Source organism: Loxodonta africana, chromosome 21 (assembly GCF_030014295.1).
Source record: "Loxodonta africana isolate mLoxAfr1 chromosome 21, mLoxAfr1.hap2, whole genome shotgun sequence".
Taxonomy (NCBI): Eukaryota; Metazoa; Chordata; class Mammalia; order Proboscidea; family Elephantidae; genus Loxodonta; species Loxodonta africana.
Genome location: NC_087362.1, coordinates 44,043,426 through 44,069,417, shown reverse-complemented (window position 1 = coordinate 44,069,417; position 25,992 = coordinate 44,043,426). Strand labels below are relative to the sequence as shown.

At 42.0% G+C, this 25,992-nt stretch overlaps 1 protein-coding gene across 6 annotated transcripts in view; it reads right to left on the bottom strand.

Annotated features, from left to right (window-relative positions):
* Window positions 1-836: 836 nt before the first annotated feature.
* Window positions 837-25,992, bottom strand: part of SF3B3 (splicing factor 3b subunit 3) — a 54,655-nt gene continuing 29,499 nt past the window's right edge. For 5 of the 6 annotated variants that reach the window (XM_023556672.2, XM_010596810.3, XM_010596809.3 and 2 more), the window contains 16 exons: window positions 25,262-25,290; window positions 21,932-22,083; window positions 21,270-21,425; window positions 20,315-20,470; window positions 19,495-19,638; window positions 16,315-16,437; window positions 15,233-15,387; window positions 12,045-12,219; window positions 11,074-11,279; window positions 10,817-10,973; window positions 7,927-8,052; window positions 7,314-7,526; window positions 6,401-6,499; window positions 5,341-5,484; window positions 4,360-4,464; window positions 837-3,593 (listed from right to left, as the gene is read on the bottom strand). In XM_023556672.2, the coding sequence (XP_023412440.1) occupies window positions 3,453-3,593; window positions 4,360-4,464; window positions 5,341-5,484; window positions 6,401-6,499; window positions 7,314-7,526; window positions 7,927-8,052; window positions 10,817-10,973; window positions 11,074-11,279; window positions 12,045-12,219; window positions 15,233-15,387; window positions 16,315-16,437; window positions 19,495-19,638; window positions 20,315-20,470; window positions 21,270-21,425; window positions 21,932-22,083; window positions 25,262-25,290 (2,281 nt within the window). In that variant the 3' untranslated portion in view covers window positions 837-3,452. The remainder of the gene's footprint in view (window positions 3,594-4,359; window positions 4,465-5,340; window positions 5,485-6,400; window positions 6,500-7,313; window positions 7,527-7,926; window positions 8,053-10,816; window positions 10,974-11,073; window positions 11,280-12,044; window positions 12,220-15,232; window positions 15,388-16,314; window positions 16,438-19,494; window positions 19,639-20,314; window positions 20,471-21,269; window positions 21,426-21,931; window positions 22,084-25,261; window positions 25,291-25,992) is intronic. The other variant, XM_003417074.4, reaches the window with a different exon arrangement.

Genomic DNA, 25,992 nt, shown 5'->3' with positions numbered 1-25,992 from the left:
CTTCCCACTTTGGTTACCAGCTACCTTGTTACTCCCTTAGAGGCACTGATGTTTTCTACTTTTGTGTATCTTTCCTGAGAAATGCCATAAATAGTTATATATTATATATAACATACATATACATCCACACACAGATACAAGTACATACATATGCAATATTTTTTAAAAATTGATGCCCAGACATCACCAGTAGATGTTCTTAAGAGTAACGTGGGGCAGAAACCAGGAATCTGTATTCTGATGAACTCAGGCGATTCTGATGTCCCCTGGGCTTCAGAACCACTGCTACAGATTTCCTATCATGTCCAGACCTATAACCCTTGGCTGCCCATTCCACCTCCATTTTTCAGTCCTGGGACCTGCTGAAAGTTCCAAGGCTAAGACACAGGTCATAGGCTCTTCTGAAACTAAACTGCCAGGCACCCTGGAAGACTCCACTGCAAGCCTCAGACGGACAGAAACTGCTAGGTTCTAAAACCTCTCCCCCTACTTCTGGGTGCAGAGCAGACCGGAGAGGAGATGGCACATAGGTCCTCAGTAAATACTTGTTGAACAAATGAACTTTGCAACCTGTTCTAGTGCGTTAGACGTGTCTCCTGATTTTGGCTTACAAGGCTTCTGAAGAAGCAGCTTTCGGTTGTGCTGGTTAGAGTTGTGAACGTGATTTCTCTGACTAGTCTGTAGTCTACACTTGCTGATTTACAAGTTCATCTGAACTTCATAAGAGCCCCGTGCCTTGGGCTACCAGATTCTCAAATGGAAACCAACCACTGACCAAGTAGGTGCTCATTTGAGAATCTGGTAGCCCAAGGCACAAATAAGCAAATAGATGAATCATATAAACACAGGTCATTTCTATTTTGAATAAACAGAACACAGGAATTAAAACAATCTGAAGGCCAGGTTGGTCGCCATCTGAGAGTGGCTCCCAGCATTTCCAGCTTTCCTCTAAAGGGGCTCAAGAAAGACTGCAGAATCATACAGCAGCAAGCATCTGGAGACAAGCACCTCCCCGTGAGACGCACAGGCCCCAAGAGGTTTTCCCAGCCCTGGCAGCTGGACTGCTAACATTTACAAACCAACATTCCATCCACAACCCAACTTGGACTCCCCACCCCCTCCTCTAAAGAATGCTTTTCTTGGCAAGAGATTTTTCCAAAGGAAAGAACATCTGCAGAACCTCTGCCGGTAGGGTCAGGCGAAAGCTGAGGCAGCTAAAAAGTTTTTAGTTCTTTCTTAGACCCAAGTCACAGGAACCTAACAGATAAGGAACAGGATAGGAGCAAGCCTCATGACCAAGGGCAAATGCCTCAGGGTCCTAACATTACCTCTGAGCTCTATCCAGCCTCTAATATGTTTTGCAACGCTGGAGAGAGCTCCCTATTTACCTGGTCGCCAACCAAACCAAAGAAGTTGATTAGGTCCCCTTAACAATTACACAGATGGGATCTGTAATTAAGCCTCGTTCAACCACTAAATATTTACTGCACATGTGTTGTAAGTCCTGGGGCAACAGCTATGAATAAGACAGAATTCCTACTTCAACACACTCAAGCTTCATTCCTTGTACCTGTCTTCCAGAAATTCCACTTACCAGAGTACCCCCTCTTGCAAAGAACAAGACAACCAATGGAAGCTCAATGGTGACAATTCCCAATTCTGTGCAGTTAATTTTCCTTTCTTACAAAAACACCCTATTACAGTAGGAAGAATGAGGTTAAGTGTTTCAAACTCGGGTCAGAAAAGAGCCTAGGAATAAGGAGCCACTGCTCAAATACCTATGCTGAGTTTCTCAGATGACTGCATGTCAGCATCATAGAGATTGACAGATTAAACAGAGTAGGTTTAGGTGGGGAAACACAGGCCCTGGAATTAAAGCTTTCACACTGGATGGAAACGCAATTCACAAGTATTACTATGAGAATCTGTGTGCTAATAAAGGAGCAAGAAAAGCACTATTTAGGAATTCAATTCTTGACAAAACCTGGGTCTCTACTGACTGACCTAAAAACCAAGTCATGATTAAAGAGATAATCATTTGTAGGAGAAAGCACCAGGAACCCCTCTTGACTGGATCATGAGCTCTTCGGGGTCAGAGATTATGGCTCATTGTTTCCATTCCTAATTCTAACCCAGTCCTGGCCACAGAAAACCTGTTAATATAAGGTGGCTGAACACACGCACACAAAATTTTTACTTTATGAATTTGTGAAAACCACCAAGAGCTCAGGTTACTCCAGGCTCAATGAACTGCTTCCTTACTTTGGAGTTTCCTTCAAGTGTGTGGAAGATCTGGGCTTCCCACATAGCTAGGCAGGAAGAAGGCCAAATTCTTAGATGTAGGCTGGAAAGTTTCTGAGATCAGGCCTACTTAAAGAGTTGACATGCTCCCAAGAGCTCCCTCCTCATAACCCCCTAGGGTCCTGGCCAAGATGTTAGTTACACTGAAGACAGGCCTCCCCTGGTTAAGCCATATGCCTTTAAACAGGGCCCACGTACACATTGTTCTCAAGAGCAGGTTAGTATCTGAGTTCTTCTGTACTTACTGAGCCCCTTCTGGTAGTCATAAGGGAAAAGATCATTTCAGGATCCAGAGAGACAAAGGGAACATCTGTTCAATTAGACTACTCAGCTGGAATTCATGCTAAATCTCCTTCACCCCAAGACCTAAAAGTAGAAGAAAGCTAAAACAGGAGAGGAGAAATCAACCACCCTTTCTCAACATCCAGCAGCAAAAAGCAAAGATCACAATATGGCTATTATTGACCCTGTTTCATCTGCAAAGCAGAAAGGGTGAAGAAAAGTCAAAGAAACCATCATAGAATTTGAGGCAGGTGAGGAGGCAGGAATGGGCTACAGAGTGCCAGAGAAGGAAGTATGCTCAGTCCTTCCTGTTTGACTCAGGCTCAAATCTCCCACCTAATTCCTCACCCCCAAAAATGACACGTGTACATCAGCCACCTGAAAAACTAAGTTTGTATTTCTGGTTAGGTTCCAGAGTAGCAGAACTCAGGAGTTATACTATATCTAACCCGGTCCCCGCTTCAGCTTGCCCCTCTCCCTCCCACAAAAATAACATTGTACAAAAAACTATATTTACAGGAAAACCAGTTAAAAATTAAGAGTGTGTACAAAAGTAGACAAGAGAGCCAGAAATCAGAAATATCAATGCAGGGAGAGGCCGTGGGAAAAGGGGACGATCTTATTCCACACTGGAACCTGGAGCAAGGTATTTTATACCTGGAAGGGAGAAGTGTAGCAATCTCAGTGCCAGTTTTAGGGGGAACCAATCATTCCAGGGGAGGAGTTGACGGGAAAGAGCTATTAGCTTTAATATTCACAAAGTCTGAATTACCCAGCCACCTTCTGCCACGTGGGTGCAGAACCAGGTGGTTGTGGTGGTGGGAATAGGACATAGAGTCCCTGGCAAGCCCCACAAGTAAAGGAGGAGCTCAGAAGGCATAACGGGTTCGGATATCCTCAAGCTTCTTGGACACCTCTGGTGGGGTCCGGTCCAGTTCTTCAGAGACATTCTTCTGTTTGTTGGGCTCCATGGAGTTGAACTGCTCACAGAGATCTCCATCAATCACATTCTAAGAGGTGGAGAAATAAAAGCAGCAGCACAGGTTAAATGCCCAAAGGAAACAGCACATGTTAAAGGAGTAGCTTTAGAGAATGCCTTTTATCCTCCCCTGATACCTAAACCCCACTTGGAGAGCCAGGAACTCTAAGATGATCTTTCGCAGCCAGAGTTCAGACTAGCAAAGCTGGGTATAAAGTCTTTTCTGACTGTGGTGTACCCTGAGGGGAGAGGATGCTGACCATCACTAGCCATCCAGCCCCCACTACTGCCTCCATCAGCTCACTCAGTGGTGCCACTGTCAGAGGGGGTGACATCAAAATGACCCCAGGGTCCATGGCACTGGGTGGACTGGTGCTGCTGGGGAGGGGCTGCCAAGGCAGTGGCCTGTCACTAGGGTTGGTGTCACCCATCACCCAGTGTGGTAACTTGTCACCACAACCCCACCCCCATCACCCACCAGTCACTGGGGTTGGAGTCACCCAGTGCAGTAACTTTATCACCACCCCTTCCCACTGTCAGCCAGGGTGTGAGTGGGAGGGGCAGGAGCTCCAGGGAGCTACGGTGGGCAGGGCCAAAATGGGCAGGGACTCACAGGGCCACTCCACCTAGGGGAGTGAAAGAGAGAGACACCAATCCCACTGATTCCATTGAGACCACTCCCTTGCTGCTCCTTCATTCAGGATTATTCTAATTTTTTAATAGAGAGAAGCAGAGAAAAAAGACCAGCTGAACAGGCTGAGAATCCCCTTCAACGGAGATTTTCAACAAAGACCTACCTTAACTGGAAAGTAATAGGAACGAAAGCTGAGATGGTCCCGCCCACACAAAGGAGGATGCTCTGACCTTAGGTGCATCTCCACATGTTGGAAGAAGTCATGGTCCTGGAGGAAGAAACAGACTTTGTCACTACAAGAAAAGTGATTTCAACTACCATTCTATGGTTTCCAGACACACAACAAACAATGACTTTACCAAAGAGATGGTAAAATCACTCCTCTGATGATTGCAGGTTTTTCTGCTACAATAAAAGGATAGCTAAAAACTATAAAGGGTCTTAACTTATTTGTAGTACAAGAACCTCATATGTAAAAAGAGCTGTCTGTGAAGTCAGATTCCTGGCCCAGCTTCCTTAGCTAGAATAACACAAAACAATCTTAGACAATTCTACGAGGCAATCAATGCCGCAGTAAGCATCAGCCCATCATTCCTATCCTGTGGTGTTCATTTCTTAGGCTTTGGTCTCAGACTAGGTCCCTGGAGCAAATGATTTGTACTCAACTACTATGTAATCTAAAGGCTGGCAATTCCAATCCATCTAGTGGTGCCAAGAAGAAAGGCCTGGTGATTTGTGTCTGTAAAGATTACAGCCAAGAAAACCCTATGGAGCAGTTCTACTGTGTAACACAAGGGGTCGCCATGAGTCAGAAACAACTCAAGGGCAATAGTTTTGTTGGGGGGTGTGTGTGTGTGTGTGTGTGTGTGTGTGTATGTATGTGTCTGTGTGTCTGTGTCTCAGACTAACCCTGTACTGATATCAGAATAGAATCACATCTTATTACAGTGTGAAAACTACTGGCTGCCCCCAGAGACAAAAATCAAGTCTCCTATCTTGGCAAGGCACTTCTAACTGTAGTCTTATAAAACTTCCAGAACACTTCTACTTGGAGATAGGAACAGATGAATTTGCCTCCTTGGCAGATTCAGCACCAAGAAATGTCCCTGAGAAGGCAAAGCCAGAGTAGTGTGGCAACTCTCACCTCATGGGATGTGAATGGAACAAGAATGCCAATTCCACCTGACAAGGTGGTATAGACAAGTGATTCGGAGCCTCCAGGGATCAGTGTAGTCTTCTGTAATGACAGAACTGTCTCCCCAACATGGTAGTTCATGATTACCTCTGCCTGCAAGTTGAAGACGGATTAGTTACTACCTGTGCTTCGGGAAACCTGTTCTAGGTTCCCAAGAGCAAGCAGTGCCACCAACAAGTAGGTGTCAGTATCTATGAAAATTCAAAAAATTATAAAAACTCAAAAATACTTAAAAATGTTTTCATCATTTACTTAAAGTTGGTGCCTCACAAACATATTGATGTTGGATGATTTCTCATAAGCAATCTACAAATCACAATCTACAAATCTTTTTGATAAATTGACAAATTTGCAATTAAAAAAAAATTTAAAAAACAGGAATCACACCTGAGTTTCTGTTAAGAGTGACGAAAATATTTGGAAACAGTGGTGACGGTTGTACAAAGTGAACGTACTTAATATGACTGAATTATTACATGTAAAAACTGCTGAAATGGCCAATGTTTTGTTATTTTGTTACATATAATTTTCACCACAATTAAAAAAAAAAAAAACAGCAATCACTAAGCTTAAACTCTAAACTGGATTTAAAGTCCAGAGAGTCTCTACTTAAGAAGTACCTGCCTAGCTGAGAAGGATAAAGCCCAGCACACATCTCAGAGAAGACTGCGTTAGTACTAGAAATGAACATGTACAATTACTATTCTCCAAAAAGATTTTACACTGATTGCTAAAATGTTTCTGAAAAGTTTCCATTTTCCAGATAGAAAAGAAGGCATAAAGATGGGATAGTGTCTTGTGTCAAACCCAAAATCGATCCATTACAGGCTGTGTGCTGTCTGCTTCGGAATTTCCAGAAAGAAAAGGCCAGGTACGGGAAAGCATTCAGCATAGTCAGTACACCATGAATAATTCACTAAAGTATGTTTCTTCAGTGAGGGCAATGGGCAATGGGGAATATACTATGTGGGTCAACACCCGTCCTTCTGGGCCCCTTCTGGAATCTTACCTTTTGTGAGGCCCCATTGAGCAAGCCTCGGTCCCAAAGGGCTTTGTTTCCTGTGGGATCCTCATCCACCTCATCATTGGTGTTAGGTGGGAGCCTCACCTGCAAGAAAGTGACACAATTCAAAGGGCTGGGTTACACCCCTGCTCACCTGGGTCACCACGCAACATGTCTGCCCCAGATCCTTGCAAACAAGCCTAGAGGCACCACCCAGGCAGTGGCCTGAGCCCAGGTCTCCTGCACCTGTCTGGTGGGGCAGGAGCTGTGTCTAACCGAGGAACTTCAAAGAGAATCAACTCATGAGTGAGGGTCTAACGCTGCCAAGAGCAAAAAACAAAGACCACGGAACATAAACAAGACAAGTCAGATTGAGCTTAACAAGACCAGTCAGAATTGAAGCAAAATTTAAGTAGCCTTTAGCCCAAACTAAACCTATCATTATTAAATCATTTTCTTTGGGCCGGGAGGGTGATTAACCAGGGAGGGGGAAAACCCAAAGGCTGGCAAGAAGGCTTTAAAGCACAAAGATTTCTTTTTAAAGCTGGCCTTAGTAGGACTAAATTTTATAACCCATTTTGACTTTCCATGGAGTTCCTGGGTGGTGCAAATAGTGAATGTACTTGGCTGCTGACCAAAAGGTGAGAAGTTCAAGTCTACCCAGAGGAGCCTTGAAATAAAGGCCTGGCAATCTACTTCCAAAAATCCAACCACTGAAAACTCCATGGAGCACAGTTCTACTCTGACACACGTGGGGTTGCCCTGAGTCAGAGTCAACTTGATGGAAACTGGTTACTAGTTTTACTTTCCATACTGAAGATCATAATCCTGGGTCCTTGGCTTTACCCAAAACACTAAGAACTGAGTCAGCTTTCCTACACATTTCTCACTGTAACCCAAGGAGACAGCATCAACTCACCACACAAATGTTGCCAAACTTGTCTGCACCAGCCACAGTGTCATAGTCAAGGAGGCTAGCTGTAGTGACCCATCGGGGATAAGTATCATCAGCAAAGATGATGAGCTGATTCTCATTACGCTTGTAGCGGACCCAGATGAAACTTTCTTGGACGTCAGACACAATTACCCTGTGCCCAATGGTCTGGATCCCAGAGATGTAATTGGCAATATGCTAGAAAACAAGAACAGCATAGGGTGTAATCTTGGAGGTCAAAACCCACAAAAACCCCAGCTTACCCTGACTGCAAAATATATAAGATTGGAATGGCACACACCATGTAACTGCTGTCAGCAATAAATTTCTACAAGACAGGAAAAAGTGCTAAATGGTTTTTAATGTATATAGTAGACATATAAGCCCTTCTTCTACAAGTAAGCAGGCTAGAAACCTGGTTCTTGGTTTAAAGAAGCCAAGAAATGAAACCCATCTACTCCTGCCATTCTCAAGTATGTAATTCTGGGCCTGGAATTGGGAAAATACATCACAGTCCTAATAAAGACATGGTTTTTAACAGTTAATGTTCACCACCCTGGCTGGCTCATTAGATCTAGCCCCTCTACAACATATTTACCTTATTCTCACACTTTCGAAGTAATTTCTTCTTCCCTAAGTCATAGACTCGCAGAAGCTTCCCCACACCAATCAACACCCTCCCCTGGAATGGGGCAATGGCAGCAGGAACCTCTTCAACTGGAGTCTGTGAGAGAAAAAGCAAGTAATAGGGCTACTAGAAGAACATACAGCCATACACTAGTCCCACCCCTTTGACCCAGAAATCAATTCCTTCCGCAAGCATCTGGCAGTTAAGACACACAGCTAGGGATAAATCTTTGGCTCATTAGCGAAATCAACTATGCACATAGCAGTCTCTGAAACACAGTGTCTTTGGGTAAACAGATCCCACAATGCTGCATTTCACCCAGCAAGTAGATCAATGTCACTAGTGAAAGAAGTTCTGGTGCCTCACGAATGCTGCCCCAGAGCCCATGTTGGTTTAAATGGCAACATTAAATAATAGCAAAACCTCAGTATCTAAAAAAATGACCATGGTTTGTGGAGGGATGAAAAAGGAATGACAGCAAAAAGTGACTAATGGGTTGCTGTTGTTGTTGTCCGGTGTCGTCGAGTCAGTTCCTCAGTTCTGACTCATGGCGACCCTATGCACAACAGAACAAAACACTGCCTGGTCCTGCGTCATCCTTACAATCGCTGTTATGCTTAAGCTCATTGTTGCAACCACTGTGTCAATCCACCTCGTTGAGGGTCTTCCTCTTTTCCGCTGACCCTGTACTCTGCCAAGCATGATGTCCTTCTCCAGGGACTGATCCCTCCTGACAACATGTCCAAAGTATTTAAGACGCAGTCTCGCCATTCTTGCCTCTAAGGAACATTCTGGCCACACTTTCAAGACAGATTTATTAGTTCTTTTGGCAGTCCGTGGTATATTCAATATTCTTTGCCAACACAATTCAAAGGCATCAACTCTTCTTCAGTCTTCCTTATTCATTGTCTAGCTTTCACATGGATATGATGTGACTGAAAATACCATGGCTTGGGTCAGGAGCACCTTAGTCTTCAAGGTGACATCTTTGCTCTTCAACACTTTGAAGACATCCTTTGCAGCAGATTTGCCCAATGCAACGCGTCTTTTGATTTCTTGACTGCTGCTTCCATGGCTGTTGATCGTGGATCCAAGTAAAATGAAATCCTTGACAATTTCAGTCTTTTCATGAAGTTGCTCATTGGTCCAGTTGTGAGGATTTTTGTTTTATGTTGAGATGTAATCCATACTGAAGGCTGTGGTCTTTGATCTTCATGAGGAAGTGCTTCAGGTCCTCTTCACTTTCAGCAAGCAAGGTTGTGTCATCTGAATAACAGCAGGTTGTTAATGAGTCTTCCTCCAATTCTGATGCCCCGTTCTTCATATAGTCCAGCTTCTCGGATTATTTGCTCAGCATACAGATTAAATAGGTATGGTGGAAGGATACAACCCTGAAGCACACCTTTCCTGACTTTAAACCAATCAGTATCCCCTTGTTCTGTCTAAACAACTGCCTCTTGATCTATGTAAAGGTTCCTCATGAGCACAATTAAGTGTTCTGGAATTCCCATTCTTTGCAGTGTTATCCATAGTTTGTTATGATCCACAGTCAAATGCCTTTGCATAGTCAATAAAACACAGGTAAACATCCTTCTGGTATTCTCTGCTTTCAGCCAGGATCTATCTGACATCAGCAATGATATCTCTGATTCCATGTCCTCTTCTGAAACCGGCCTGAATTTCTGGCAGTTCCCTGTCAATATACTGCTGCAGCCGTTTTTGAATGATCTTCAGCAAAATTTCACTTGCCTGTGATATTAATGATATTGTTCTATAATTTCCACATTCAGTTGGATCACCTTTGTTGGGAATAGGCATAAATATGGATCTCTTCCAGTCAGTTATAGGGTTGCTATAAGTTGGAATCGACTCAACGGCAGTGGGTTTGGTTTTTTGGTCCAGTCAGTTGGCCACAAAGCTGTCTTCCATATTTCTTGGCATAGACGAGTGAGCACCTCCAGTGCTGCATCTGTCAGTTTGTCCTACTGTGGGGGCTTGTGTGTTGCTGTGATGCTGGAAGCTATGCCATCGGTATTCAGACACCAGCAGGGTCACCCATAGGGGACAGGTTTCAGCTGAACTTCCAGACTAAGACAGAGGAGGAAGGAGGACTCGGCAGTCTACTTCTGAAAAGCATTAGCCAGTGAATACCTTATGAATAGCAGCAAACATTGTCTGATATAGTGCTGGAAGGTGAACCCCCCCAGGTTGGAAGGTACTCAAAAGATGACTGGGGAAGAGCTGCCTCCTCAAAGTAGGGTCGACTAATGGGTTATGGAGCTCTAAAGACTGAGATATTCACTTGCTGGGTCTTTTATAGCTCAGGTATTAATTAAATTAGACTTTACCACCTTATAACTCGTTAAATCACATGGAATTTAAACTTATAGGGAAATATTACCCAATCCTACTTCTGTGAGCACAATCTAGATCCATCCTAGTTTTGGGGGAGATAATAATTTTAGCAAAAAGAAGGGGACGCAGAGTATTTACTTCCTAGAGGATACTCCCTTAAGGTAGGGCTGAATGAGTTATATTCATGTGCCATTAGTGTGCAGAAGCATACTAATTTTTTAAAACTGATGAATTTTGGTCAGAAATTGCTGCCTGCTTAATAAGACGAGTAAATGAGAGGCTGATTCATATACAACTCCCCACTGTGTTAGTACACAGGCTTCCTGGGGGACTCAGGCATTGGAGCACGACAGCGCCAACATTTTCCCTGGGCTCCCAAGATATGGATTACAATTCATGAGCCAACCCCCAAAATGATCACTAAAAAACCTGGCCCACAAACTTAGCAAAAGTGGGAGAGATCAGTGGGACGTAAGATCTAGGAGAACCACTGGCTAGTTCCTACCTTGTGCAAAAACTCCAGTTTTTCCCCATTGTTCACAAGCTTGTAGGTATAGACAAAGCCTCCCGCCACAGATCGGGGGTTCAGGATTAGGTCCTTGGCCACTCCCACTAGCACATACCAGTCATCACCAGTGTTGGAGAACCTGCACACAGCCACACTGCACATACAGAAGGAAGCAGAAAGAGTCAGGCATCAGTTGCAAACCTAGAAAATTTCTATTCCAGCCTATAAAACCCTGGATGTCCTGGGTCCCTTACCTAAAAGCTGCCTCATTCTGCTCCAGCTGGACTAGGTCCAATGTGTTCCCTTGAATAGGATTCATCACACGGATCACAGAGGCCCACTGTCCATTGCCAGCCTTGGGAGCTCCAAAAATGGACTCGGGGAGGTTTTCATTGAGGAATGCTGCTGCCATCTCTGCAGCCAGCTCTCGCTCATCCTCCCCTGCCGCTTCCACCATTTCCTAAGTCCAAAGAGCAAAGATGAGTCAGTGTGTTCAGATGCAAGTGCTGGGTGAGAAGTAGATGAATAGTAAGAACACCTCTGGGGGGAGATCATAATATATAAAGCAGCAAGTATGTCTACCAAAACCAGGACTTCCCAAAATAAAAAATAAATGCAGAGGTGTACAGACAAGCAAAAGGGGGAATATCACTAGAGAGAAAATCTGGTCTTTCCCATGGTTTTATTCTACTATTCACTATTAGTAGAAAGTGCCAAAAAGAACAACTAACATCAGCTGTGAACTCCTGACTAGTGGTCTAAGTAGCATGAACATAAAAACACCATTTTCTACCTAACAGATCTGATTTCCCTTGGTAAGACTACTACTTGTCTCCTGTCTTCTAGGCAGGATATGGTTCCACATGGTTATAGCTATTTGGTTTTTGCTGGGATTTCTGGGAAGAACTGGTGCTGTGGGGAAAATTAAACTGTCTCATTTGGGGTCAAATCCAGGAAACATTTAACAGCCTGGCACAGCAGCTCAAGGACTGAAGAACTTCTTCCAGAGATGGAGCTTAATGCCGAATAAACCCAAGCCAGTTTATTAGTCCTGGGTCACAAGAAAGCCTGTGAGACGAAGGACTCGGCAAAGGGCCCTATACAAAGGACCTGAATTCTTTAAAAATAACAAAGAATATAATCAATTGTTATAGGAGTTTAAATTTTTCAACACAATTTCACATGAATACCTTTTAATTTAGCCCGTGAAGGCCAATCTCATTACCTCTGCCATCTGCTGCTTCCTCTGAGCTTTTGTGGCCTCAGTGTAGGCGTTGTGGTCAGTCTCAATGATGATGAGGTTGTTACTCTCAGGGTGGATGACAAATTTTCTGGGCGTGTACTGCAGTGGAAAGGCTACTTGATTGAAGACAGCACCTAGCTTCTCCAATGCCAAAATCCTATGGCAAAAAACAAGGTACTTAAAGGGTCACTCACTCAGGACCCAGAAACTGGTGTTGAAATGGACCATGAATGGTCACTGTAAACCCATCATTCCCTGAAGCTCTAATATTAGCATTAAAAAAAAAAAAAAAAACCTGTTGCTGTTGAGTCAAACAGAGTAGAACTGCTCTATACGGTTGTCATGGCTATAATCTTCATAGAAGCAGATAGCCAGGCCTTTCTCCCATGGCACCACTGGATGGATTCAAACTACCAACCTTTAGGTTAGTAGACAAGCATGAATCACTTGCACCACCAAGGGACTTTACAACATGAAACTACAGCCTTCTAATAGGGAAGCTTCTGCATAGGAGACAAGATCTGAGAAAGGGCCCTCCTCTCAGGCAACACCCCATCACATTTTACGACGATTCTAGCTTTTACTAGTGAAACCCTCATTAAAACAGTCAAAACAATCTTTTATCACCCCAATAATGTGATAGAATTACATCAGAACTAAGATTTTGTCTCATGACTGACAAACCCTGCAATAAAGAGTGCCAATTCCAAACTTGTTCTCAACTACAATTACCTGAACACATGGTATTTGTGCTGATGGTGTTTCATAGGTTAAGGTGAATGCCTTTAAGAATGAAAATTACCTCAGCTTTGGAAATTCTGATAGAGAAGGCAAATAGGGAAAATACAAGCTTCTGTCAGATGGGATATAGAGATACATCTAGGCGAAGTCATGTGGAAAATGAGCTGAATCCAGGTACTCTTAAAAATATAGTTACTTGATCTCTGGTGATGGTGTTTTATTTGTTGTTTAAATTACAAGGTTAAAAAAACCCCAAAAACTATAAGGACAAAGAGAATGATGACAAGAGCAAAACCCCAAATAAAAATTGAGCCCCCAAACCAACAAAAGTTTAAGACTTCAGATTTAGAGGATATCTCAGTTAAGTCTTAAAGGAACGAGAAAAGACAGGCAAGTATAATTTCCTAAAATGATAAATGGATGTACCCTTTGTCCCAGCAACTCCACATCTAAAAATTTATCTTATATTCATAGACATGTGGAATGATATATGTATCGGGTTTTTTCATTGCAGCAGAATTAAAAGCACATTGTTAAAATAACGTAAATGTCGATCAAATATGGACTAGTTAAATCAATTATGGTACATCTATACAACAGAACACTCCATGGCTACAAACTGCATGTGGGGGCCATATAGTTCTGATACTGAGTGATTTACAAGACATAACGTTAAGGGAGAAAAGCATGCTGTAAAGCAATATATGTAGTATGCACTCTATGTAAAAAGGAGGAAAACAAATATACGGACATACTTATTAGTATGGAATCCCCCATACACTACAACTGGGAATGTAAGAAGAAGTCACTCTGGAAAACGGTTCCAAAAAAGTTAAATACAGTTACTTATAAATACCCACTGCCGTCAAGTCGATCCTGACTCATAGCTCATAGAGTTTCCAAGGAGCACCTGGTGGATTCGAACTGCAGACCTTTTAGTTAGCAGCTGCAGCACTTAATCACTATGCCACCAGGGTTTCCAAAGACACACGTTTTCATTTCTCTTGGGAACACATCTTAAGAAAGGAATTACTGGGTCATGATAGTTACCATATTACCCGGCAATTCCTTTCTTAAGATATAAACCCAAGGGAAAGGAAAATATACGTCTGTACAAAAACGTCTACACAAATGTTCATAGCAACATTATTTCTAATAGCCAAAAAGGGAAAACAATTGATTCTGACAGCGGGTACTATGAACAGTGGTATTTAAAGTACACTCCAAAGAGCTTTGCTTTTATCTGTTTCAAACAGAGGCTGTCCCTGATTTTTTTTTTTTTTTTTTTTGGGAAAAAAAGTTCTGCTGCTGTGAAAACCTGTGAGGATTGTCTAATTTCGGATGAGTTAGGGAACACAACCACACAAAACAATCAGAGGGAACATGGATGAGGTTACATTGAGGCTGAGCCTCAAAGGAGGGGTGCGATGCTAACAGGTGAGATGCCCATGGGGGCAGTACTCCAGGAGGAGGTGCAGATAGAAGAAAGATGCATGACCAATTTTCCTGGAATTGAAGGTATATAAAGATGCTGTAAGGTTAGAGAGAGGAAGATGATTGTGAAAAAATACTGAAAGCTATGTAAAGACATTTGGAAATTTACCTGATAAGCAACGGGGATTAATTTATTAAGAGGTCACAATTCCACTGTGAACAGCCAAAAGTTATAGCCAAGACATAAACAACTTGGACTGCATTACAAGTTTAGAAAAATGAAGTGAAAAATCAAACTGAATAGGTTATTTTCCATCTTGTTAGGAATGCTATATAGATAGTGCTCACTCTTCAAGTCCACTTTATCAATATAAATAGTTCCATCAACTTGAAAAAGCCTGTTGATGTGTGCTGTCAAGTTAATCCCAACTCATAAGACAGGGTAGAACCGCTCCATAGGGTTTTCAAGGCTGTAAACCTTTACAGCAGCAAACTGCAACATCCTTCTCCTGTGGAGTGACTGGTGGCTTGAGCCAGCGACTTTCCAGTTAGCAGTTGAGCGCTTAACCACTGCAACACCAGGGCCTAGGTAACGTATATTGAGGTTGGAATTTAAGATATAATACTGGAAATGACAAGATAATGAGAAAAGTTATCAGTGATCCAAAACTTATTCTAATCCAACAGTACTACCCTTTTGTTAGAAAACAAGAAGCTTGGATCTCAAGAAGACTGGACTGCACCGCTAAATACTTAAAACTTGGCCCTGGAAGTCTAAACAGAAGCTAGAACCCCAAACACCGAAACTTGGCTACCAGGTACTTCAAACCCTGAACAGGAGCCAAATGAAGGTTTCAATTACAACACACTAGTCCCATGGTGAAGGGTTGGCTCCCTGCCATCTCTTCACCACCTCCTCCAATGTTCTGACAGAATCAAAGTATAATCCCTTGGCAGAAGGGCTTCCTGCTGATCTCAACACAGGGCTCACTCACCTCAGCGTATTGGTGGAGATAGCTACGATGCCTTCAGGACACTGTTCAGAGGCGAAGCCAGATGCAAATTCCAACGTCTCATAAGACAGGGGAGTGAGATGAAAACGAGACTGGTAAGAATAGCTCAACCATGAGCGGCTTGACATGGCTAACACCTGAGGAAAGAAAAACATCTCTGATAAGCTTAGGAAAAACTCAAAAGCACAGCATGTAGACCAACAACTATCTCCAAATTTCAGTCACAAGAATTCTCTAAGGAATTTAGGACACCTAAAAGGCTATCTTAAGAAAAAGATGCCTAGAGAGGAGATGCTTAGTGTTTGCTAAAAGCATGGGCTACTATTAGCCATGTGACCTAGGCTAATCACTTAATCTCTCTGAGCCTCAGTTTCCACACATGTAAATACTATCACAAAACTAGACATATGCAAGAATTAAAAAACGTGTTAAGAACTAGCACAGTACACAACACCAATACCCTTAGCTACAAAGGACACAGGAGTCCTGGGTGTTGTAAACAGTTAACACACTTGGCTGTTAACTGAAAGGCTGGAGGTTTGAGTCTACCTAGAGTCACCTCTGAAGAACGACCTAGCAACCTACCTCCAAAAAATCAGGCACTGAAAACCCTACAAAGCACAGTTCTACTCTGACATGCATAGGGTCACCATGAGTAGAACTCCACAGCAACTACCCTTCTCCCCCTTTAAAACAAAGGACACAATATTTCCTAGCTTCTTTCATATTATGTAATAAATTATGAAAAAATGACAATGACAAGATTGCTCATGGCCAGTGGTGCCTTAGATGCAAGGTTTCCAGCCATCCTCAGTCCCATTTGCACAGCCTGACGGCTGAAGGGATCAGTATTCCAATAATCAATTTATGGTACAGTACTGTGGAGCCCCAGTTAAGGAAGCTCTGGATTAAGGGACCCAAGAATACCCACGTGAAGATAAGGTAATGTCTAACTTGCTAAATGCTGGTGGATTAGTGAAGAGTAAAAATTTATACCAAGGGAATTTTTCTCTGCTGGTAGCAACATCAGAACATACTGCCCACCACCCCCTTTTATTACTTACTGCCTCCTGGCCTTGCATCCGGACACGAAAAAGTTTCACAGGACGGGACCCCAGGTATCTAGTGCGTGTGTCAGACAGATCCCCAGTGACAGGGTCCAGGACCGTTCTTAGCAGCACACCATTCTGATCGAAAGGAGAGAATTACGTGATGGGAGCTCAGCAGCTGTGGTGAAAAAAACCTCTGCCTTGAGTACTTTGTATAATAAGCTCAGAGCAGATGGAGGATAATGCCTTGGGAGTTTGAAGAAGATTCTAATAATCTGACAGTCTTTCGTTCACTCTCTTACTAAATCACTCCCATTCATTCAAAAAGTTATCAAGAGTGAAATTAGTCGAAAAAGAGCAAATATAGTATGCGATGACTATTATAAGAACTCAAGAAAAAGTTTAAACATAGAAGAAAACATTCTTTGATGGTTATGAGGGCAGGGAGGGAAGAAGAGGGGAATTCACTACCTAGACAGTAGACAACAATTATCTTAGGTGAATGGAAGGACAACACACGATACAGGGCAAGTCGACACAACTGGACTAAACCAAAAGCTACAAAGTTTCCTAAATACAGCCAAACACTTCGAGGGACAAAGTAGCAGGGGTGGGGGCTGGGGATCATGGTTTCAGGGGCCATCTAGATCAACTGGCATAACAAAGTTTATTAAGAAAATGTTCCGCACCCTACTTCGGTGAGCAGGGTCTGGGGTCTTAAAAGCTTGCAAGCAGCCATCTAAGATCCATCAATTGGTCTCAACCTACCTGGAGCAAAGGAGAATAAAGAACACTAAAGATATAGGGAAAATATTAGCCCAAAGCAGAAAGGGCCACATAAGTCAGAGACTCCATCGGCTTGAGATCAGAAGAACTAGATGGTGCCTGGCTACCACCAATGACCACCTGACAGGGAACACAACAGAGAGTCCCTGATGGAGCAGGAAAAAAGTGGGACGCAGAACTCAAATTCACGTAAAAGGACCAGACTTGATGGTCTGACAGACTAGGGGAACCCCAGAAGACATGGCCTCTGGACTCTGTTAACCCAGACCTAAACCATTCCCGAAGCCAACTCTTCAGACAAAGACTGGACTGGACTATAAAACAAAATAATACTCTTGAAGAGTGTGCTTCTTAGTTCAAGCAGATACATGAGACTAAATGGGCAGCTCCTGTCCAGAGGCGGGATAAGAGTACAGAAAGCGACAGGAGCTGGCTGAATGAACTCAGGAAAACAGGAGTGGAAAGGGCGAGTGTGCTGTCAGATTATAGGGACTGCCAACTAGGGTCACATAACAATATGTGTGTAAAACTTTTATATGACAAATTAACTTGAGCTTAGACTTTCACCTAAAGCACACACAAAAAAAGGCACTGAGCATCAATAAGTGAAAGCACTTTACTGTACATTAGATTTTTTTTTTCTTTTAAACCATGTATGTTAAACTCTTTACACTCACTAAAAGCAACAAGGCTTCTGAGAGAAAAGGCTAACTCAGGCCTCAGGCAAGATGTTTCAGAAGGCAAGGTAGCCACCAAAGGTAGTTAAAGTCATGATAAAAAGACAAAAAAGCCAACTTGAAATTTGAAAGGGGAGCTTGCACTGGTCTAAAATCAGGCAATTTAGGGATCAAAAAAAAAAAGAAAAAGATTATAACAGTCTGAAGCATAAATACATAAAGGCATAGGTTCATAATATTACTTTAAAAAATAAACAAAAAAATCATAAACCACTTTGTCACAATTGCTATGGCATCAACTCCTTATCTGAAAACAGGTTAAAAAACAAAGAGAAATTAAAAAAAAGTATTTATTCTTTTCCTGTACAAAAAGTATTTCATGGTAAGCAAAGAGATAATGAAACAAATTTTGTCTTTAAAGAAAAATTCCAGCTAATTAAATGCAGAAGGAAATGGCAAATCATTTTTCAACCCCTAATAAACAATGAATCTAGGCAATATGTATCAATGAATGTTATCCTTGCCCCCGCACCCGCAATTAAATGTGAACTGAATCAATCTCTCAGTCTGTGATGCCTAATACAACAGTCACTGGCCACAGGTGGCTAGTCAGAAGTGAGACGACGTGATGTAAGCATAAAGCGCAAAGTACAAACCAGATTTTAAAGACTTAGTACAAAAAAATAAATAAATAAACTATCTCAGTAATTATTACATGATTATATGTTAAAATGGTATTTTGGATATGAAGTTAAATCAGACATATTAAAATCAACTTCATCTGTTTATGTGTCTACTAGAAAGTTTAAATTACATAGGTGCCTCACATTATATTTCTATTGGAAAGCACTGGTCTAGATCTCACTACAAGTTTACAGGAACATGAAAACCACCATTAGGAGTAAATCTGCCAAATCCAGAAAGCAGGAAATTCTACAGAACAAAAGACCTTAAAAAAAATTTTTTTTTTAAGGAGGGGAAGGGAACAGTTATACAGAGACATAAAAAGACATATCAAGCAAATACTAGTGTGCAAGGCTTTGTTGGGATACTGAGGAGAACCAACCGTAAAAAAAATTTTTTTGGGGGGTGGGGGGAGAACAACATGGACAAGATACCAGATGATATTAGGGAGTAATTGTTAAATTGTTGGGTATGATGATATTAAGGCCTTAAAAAAAAAAAAACACAGGTTAGAACTTCATTCTCAAGTGTTTATGGATGAAATATGTCATCTTCAAATAGAGGAATAGATAAAACAGGAATTGGAGGATGTCAACTGTTAAAACCAGGTGATGGGTACATGGATGTTCATTATATTAGTCTCTAACTTCTGTGTATGTTTGAGAATTTCTAAATTAGAATGTAAAATTAAAAAGGAAAAAATACTTGAATACCACGTTGCAAACAACAGAGAACACCTTCAGGCCCTTTATTGTTAATGGAGCCCATCATGACCATTGTAACGCCCATCATGGCGTTTAGTTTCATAAGATGCATATTGTGGGAACTACAGGTGACCTTGGAGGCCCCCATCTAATTCTGACCCAGAGCAGTGGTTTCAATGTATTTTTAACAGATGTGAAGACTCTTTATAAGATAAGTGAAAGGCAGAACAGTACCATAGGCTTTTCATAAGGCAGATACCTGAAACCATGGGTACAGAAAATGCTTATATTCAAACAAAGAAGAGCATGAAACCTAAAGAAGGTCTGACATCTGGATTCCTTACCTGCAGCCCAATATTGAGGTAGAGGAAGCCAATAGAGCCCCTCTCACCCAGCTCATCCTGCTTCTCAGTCCCACCCATTTCCACGATACACAAGGACTCAGGCTGGGCGGGGAGAGCCTGCATGCTCAGAGGTTGCAAACAGTCCTAAGGATGAAAGAGAGCAAACAGTAAGAACACAGGAAGTGACCAACTTGGGAGAAAAACATACCTAAAGGAAACTAATTCTAGGAGTAAAGAAAACCTGAGGAGTGCAATCTAAGAGTCGTGGATTACCAAGTGGCTTTCAAGGAGCCCTGGTGGCACAGTGGTTAAATGCTTGGCTGCTAACCAAAAGGCTGGCAGTTAGAACCCATAAGCCGCTCCATGGGAGAAGACTTGTAACCCAGTCCCCTAAAGAATTCAGCGTAGGAAACCCTAAGGGGCAGTTCTACTCTGTCCTATAGGGTTGTTGAGTCTGAATCTACAGCACATAACAAGGTGACTTTCAGAATAAGCTCTGGGAAGACCTTTTTGATAAAGTGAATAGTGGTAAATGTAAATAAAAGGCACCTCCCTGAAAGTCATCTGAAGCCCTGGAATGAGTTTCTTTTATATGTAGGTTTTTTGTTTTTTAAACTACAAAAGGGAGTTAAGGCTTACTTAAGCCAAAAAAGCTTTTAGTGGCCTCAGATCAGTATTCTTAAACCACAGCAAAAGACTCCTGAGGGATGCTGATATAATGTCAGAGTCCAGCCCAGGTGATCTCAGAGATGGACATCAGGAGTGGGCCAGGTACTCAGGCTGCAACTGGAAGATCCTTAAGTCAATGGTCGACACTCACTGAGGGATCCAGGGAGATGATTCTGACGGTGTTGTCCACCAGCCCCACAGCCAGGAATCGAGACCGCTGCTCTCCAGGGGGTACATTGGCCAGGCTCATGCACACCACATCTGCCGACATCTCTTTTCGCTCTGTGTACTCATTCAGCTGCCCTGACTACAGGAGTGAGGACAGAGAGTGGTCACAAACCAGAAGGCGATGCGCTAAGATGCTCAAACTCACCCCCAAACTCTGGAACTGGGCAAGGAGGGCATTTAGGTTTCTTTCTGCTTTCTCTCAATCCTCTTACTATAGACAAAGAACTTCCCCATTTGAGATCCCAACTCTGAACCAAAAAAGCTAATAGCAAGCAAAATTACTGCCTCCTACTGACAAAAGAATCAAGAGGCCTTTGACAATTTCATTGATTCACAAATTTTCTAAGTCAATCTCCCTCTCAAGAAACTGGAAATACATAAATATGTTTATCTATTGATGAGAATTCTTTGGATAAAAGGGAATTAAAATATAAAGGTTAAAGATAAAGCAATCTCAACCATAGGTGCACAGTTAGACTAACAGACATCTTAGTTGTTCTACAAGTTGACCACATCCTCAGACGTCCTGAAAGCAAGATAATTAAGTATACCCAACATCCTTCCACACAGAAAAGCAAGAGAACTTCTAAAATGGATTCACCATTGCGGAAACTGTTATCTATGCCAAATATTAGGTGGAAAAGTAGAGTGTGAAGAGCAGGAGAGCAAGTATTTCATTTCCAAAATGGCATTTCATGATCACAATTGGACTTCAACTTTCCCCACGCTGGGGAAAAGGGGTCACAGATGGGCTTGTGGATGGACACTTGCACTCCCCAATTCTCTTTCTTGTGAATGTAAACGCCTGAACCTACAACTCCTATCTTTATCTCTGGGCCCTGCATGAAGTCCCATCATTGAATGTTAAAATAACATACGGGATCCATCTCAAAGTAGACCAGCTCTCCTCCTGTCAGGGCAATCACCACTTGCCGCTGGTTCACTGCACACTTCACAATTGTTTTTTTACCCGGAGTCTTCCACTCATTGACTCTCTTGTCTGCTCGTATGTGCCGAATGCCATCTGGATACACCTAGAACCAATAACAGAAGGAAGGCTGACTTTAGCCACCTGATTCATCACTCAGAATGAACCTCAGCCCTATCAGATCTGGAGGCATTGGTATTAAGGCACCAGTTGGGTCAATTACAAAGAGTTAATAAGCCCCAGGCAAGGTCAACTTAAAAAAAGTTTTGCAATGTCCACGTCAAAGAAGTTCAAAGTTCATTAATAAAATACTTATAAAAATCTTTGAGATAAAAGCAGGAACAATGTGTCTCTCTCTATAACAAAGAGGGAAATGGCCAGAGAGGGGATGTTTAAGTGCCAAAAATTCTACAAGTGAACCCCTAAGTTATTTAAAATCTGAAAGACCTAATTCTCATGCAACTCTTCATGCTGAAAAAAATATGTTTCCTTCTCCCTAAGGCTTTCTGGCAGGTGAGAATAGGGAGACATGAATAAAGCAACTTATACCACTAGGACAAAAAGAAGACAAAGTAAGGTGAGTAGGCATGCAAGCTCTCTGAGAACCCTCACCTGCACCAAGGCATCATCTCCTAACAAGGAGCACGATAATGTTGGAGTGGTGCCAAGGAACCCGGAATCAGTCACTTCTTCTACAGTCTCTCCAATGGACAACACAAGGGTGGCATTCACGAAAGACACAATGATGTAGGCATCAAACTCATCTGAAAAATGAAAACAGAAGGAGTTGGTTAGCTAAGAACTCATTAGAGTTACAAAGCCAAATGAGACACATTAAGAGTTTTCTCTTAGAAACCTTCCAAGGAACTTCTTTTATGTGTAGTCACCACACAGAGTCATGTGACAAACAGCACAGGATGGTCCAAAAGATAACTCAGGGTCATAATAGCCTGCAGATATGACTTGCTTTTACTTCAGTATCCAACACCTCATAAATTAATATTTTCTTGAGACATTCACTGGAGAAATGAGAGAGGATATGGCAAGGGATTCAGCAGTGTGAGGAAATTTTGAATACTACAATATTTATATATATTGAAGCTGCTGTTGTTGTTAGGTGCCGTCGAGTCAATTCCAGCTCAGTGACCCACACGTGACAGAGTAGAACTGCCCCATAGGATTTTCTAGGCCGCAACCTTTAAAGAACAGATCACCAGGTCTTTCTCCTGCAGAGCCACTGAGTGGTTCAAATCGCCAGTCTGTCAGTTAGCAGCTGAGTACTTAACCATTGAGCCACCAGGGCTCTTTATACTGAAGACAGAGTTTATTTATTTGTGTTATTTGCCAATAATAACCCATTCTTAACCAGGAAAAATTCCCAGCTTCCTCCAAAAGAAGCTAATGAATAAACCAGAGATTACTTAAGCTTCTGTGAACTGTCATTCTACAGTTGGAAACTGAGAATCCTAGCATATTGTCATATTCTAATAGTAAGAACGCTAGATAACTGGGAAGTAGAGGGTAGAGGGGAACTGTTTATTTAAAAAATACAATTCCCCAGTGATCATGAGCAATCCAATTAGGATTTGCTTTTCATTTAATGAAATATAGTTGGATAAACACTGAGTTGCTCAAGGAGGTCAGAGAACCTGAGGTATAAGGAAACCTCAAAAGTTTCTCATGCAAATTTCATAGTTTAAAGGTCATCTATTTCCCATATAATCCATTACATAATATGAAACAGCCTCTGTATGTCTCCTGTATCGAGCATAATTCTAGCATAAAGCTTGATAAATACTAAATAAAGCCATGTTTATTTTTTAGAGTTGAGATTTTCTAACTTTACACTTGAATTTTCTGTATCAACTCCCCCCTTTCTATCCTCTGTACCCCAAAACCAGGTAAACAAGGTACTGAGTAACAAGCCAACCAGATATTAAATAGGAGTGGCTGCCTCACTCCTAGCAGAAGCAGCTAAACGACCCTCTATTTGGCTGAGTACCTATCAGAGCCCAGCCACAGCACTGGCCTTCCCCACCCACATGGAGAGGAGTTTTGATTTTGATGGCTCCAAATGCAGTTTAGCTGAACTAACGTTACTAGATCAACTCAGCAGAATCGGCGTTCTTTACTGGAAAGAGGGCCCAAGTGAAGATCTATCATTGGTGTATCCTACAGCGTGTTCTGACCTTGTAATAGGACATAAAATCAATTTCATGGGCCAGATTCAGCATTTTTATATAGAAAGCTATTAAACTTTCGTTCTAGTTAATACATGTTGTGCTGGGCGGCTAAAGGCAAAGATCAGGAGATGTTTCCCAGTGGGTGTGCTCTAATGGCCAGAACCAGGAATCCACAGAATAAGGGTTCAATTCCCAAATCACAAGGAGTAACACTGGATGAGCTGACACGTGCTTTTGGTTATTTGTTATAACCATCAACACGTATCAAATACTTTTGGGGATACCCGATAGGATAGCTTTTTAAGACTTAGCACTATTCACTATTAGAAAATATGAGTAAGGACATGGTTGTCCCTGAAATGGATGTCTTTTAATAGCTTTCAACAAAACCAAAATCTGTTTGCACGTGGCACCAACTTTGGTGCCTTGATTCTAGCTGTTTTTGAACAGGAAGTTCTGGTGGGTAAAAGTAACAAAAATTGCTTAAATTTTATCACTACATAAACATTGTATCCTTTCCCGTTTTCATTATTGGAATCTAATGCCTTAAAAGCTGTGTCAGAGGAAATTAAAGCTAAACCAAGGGCTTTAATTGGTCTCTTCCTTGGGCCAAGGAAAAAAAAGTGGCTTCCAGAAAGAGACCAGTAAACCTTGACTTATACACAAGAGACTGGTAGGAGGGAAGAGAGAAGGCTGCTTGGGCCCTTATCTTCCACTTGACCGAGGTCCCACACCACTAAGGTATAAAGGAAAAGAAATGGCCAGTGGACTTAAATAGGGTCATGCTTTTGCTAATAAACTCCAACGAACAGGAGAACAATGGCTGGTATTTGAAAGCCGCTTTCCATCACATATTCCCTCAAAATACCCATTTACCCTGTGAATACTAAGAACACTATAATTTTCACCTCTCCCATTCTATAGCTAGTAGAACTGGCAGATTAGTTGCTTTTATGTCCCATTAAGGTGACAGGTTAAAAGCTGGAGTTCAGAACAAAATTAAGCTGCAGTTATGGTGAATGACTAGGAACTATAAATATCCATGTAGCATTTTTCTAGGGGTTCCAAGTCTCATCAAAGGGCGCTAGAATCTGTAAGGGTGTGAGAATGAATCTTTAGGTGTCAATTAAATAGGAAATATACCTGTATTAGCACTGTTAAAGGACTCTACAGAGGAAATACTTCACTTCGCCTGCCTTAGTATCTATATCTAAGACTCAATAAGCAGCTCACTCCAAAACGGAAAGTGAGATCATCCAGATGATTTAACCCTCTAATACCTCATTCTCTCTCTCAAAACTGCCTGTCAGGCCTTAGTGCAGTCCTGAATATACTCAAGTTTTCTCTAGGGACTGAGTTTTCATTCTTCCTTTACATTCAGACTACCTGGTGCTTGTCTTGCCTTAATGCAGTCCTGAATATATTCAAAAGTTTTCTCTAGAGACTGATCTTTCAGTCAGTATATCTGGAATATACAAAACTCTACAGGAGAGTGTGAAGCTAAGGTTTTCTAGCTCAGCTTAGAAAGACAAATTAGTCATTCTTTTCCAAGTTCTGTGGGAGAAGCCAAGAGAAACTGATTCTTGCCTCAGACCACTTAATATACAGGCAGATGGGTGTGCATCATTATAATGCACATGGATGGCCAGCTGCAAAGTTACCCTCTAAGAGATACCATCAGGCCTCAATATTTTACGCAGGTCCCTCTCCCTGGGTAAACTACAAGGCCCCAAGGTAGACCCTAGCAGTAGGTACACACCTGTGGTGATCAGCACCTTCACCAGCCACCTGTGGAAGAGAAAAAAAGGCTTGGTATTGGTAGTGTGCATCACCAAGTACCAGCCAACATTAGTATTTGCCTGGAAGACTGCAGCATGTGTGAACAGAAGGGATGTTCACTGAACTGTAACTTGGGGTATCTGGAAAAAGAATTAACAGAGACAGCCTGACCCGATTTTGTGGGTGATTAGTCATAATTGTAGTTTTTGAAGAGTACAATTTATCAGAATGTAGTTCTTTCCTAGATCTTGATATTTAACGGGGAAAAAAATTTTCAGCTACAAGTACCATCATGCAACATACTGTCTACCACTAACTTTTCAAATGTCATCTCTTCCAAAAAGCTTTCTGTGACTCTCAATGGTATGTCCAAATGTTCTCCTCTCACCCCTCCTGCAATATGCTGTGCCTCTCATCACATCAGAACACAAAATAGTTTTGTATACTAGTCTTTTTTGGATGGCAAGTGCTGTCAGGCAGGGATCGTATCTTAATCACTCTGAGTACGTGGGCAAGCACTCAAACAACTGTAGGGTGAGCATATAGAACTTATCCTGATAAAAACCAGCAGGACCCAGAGATTCCCACTGCAGTCAGTCAAAATGAGCACTGGATTGGGATTTAGGAGACAGGATTTTCAGTCCCTATTTTTTTTTTATTACCTAGATGTGCTGGCTTGGGAGTCAACCCCTGTGAGCCATCATTTCTGCC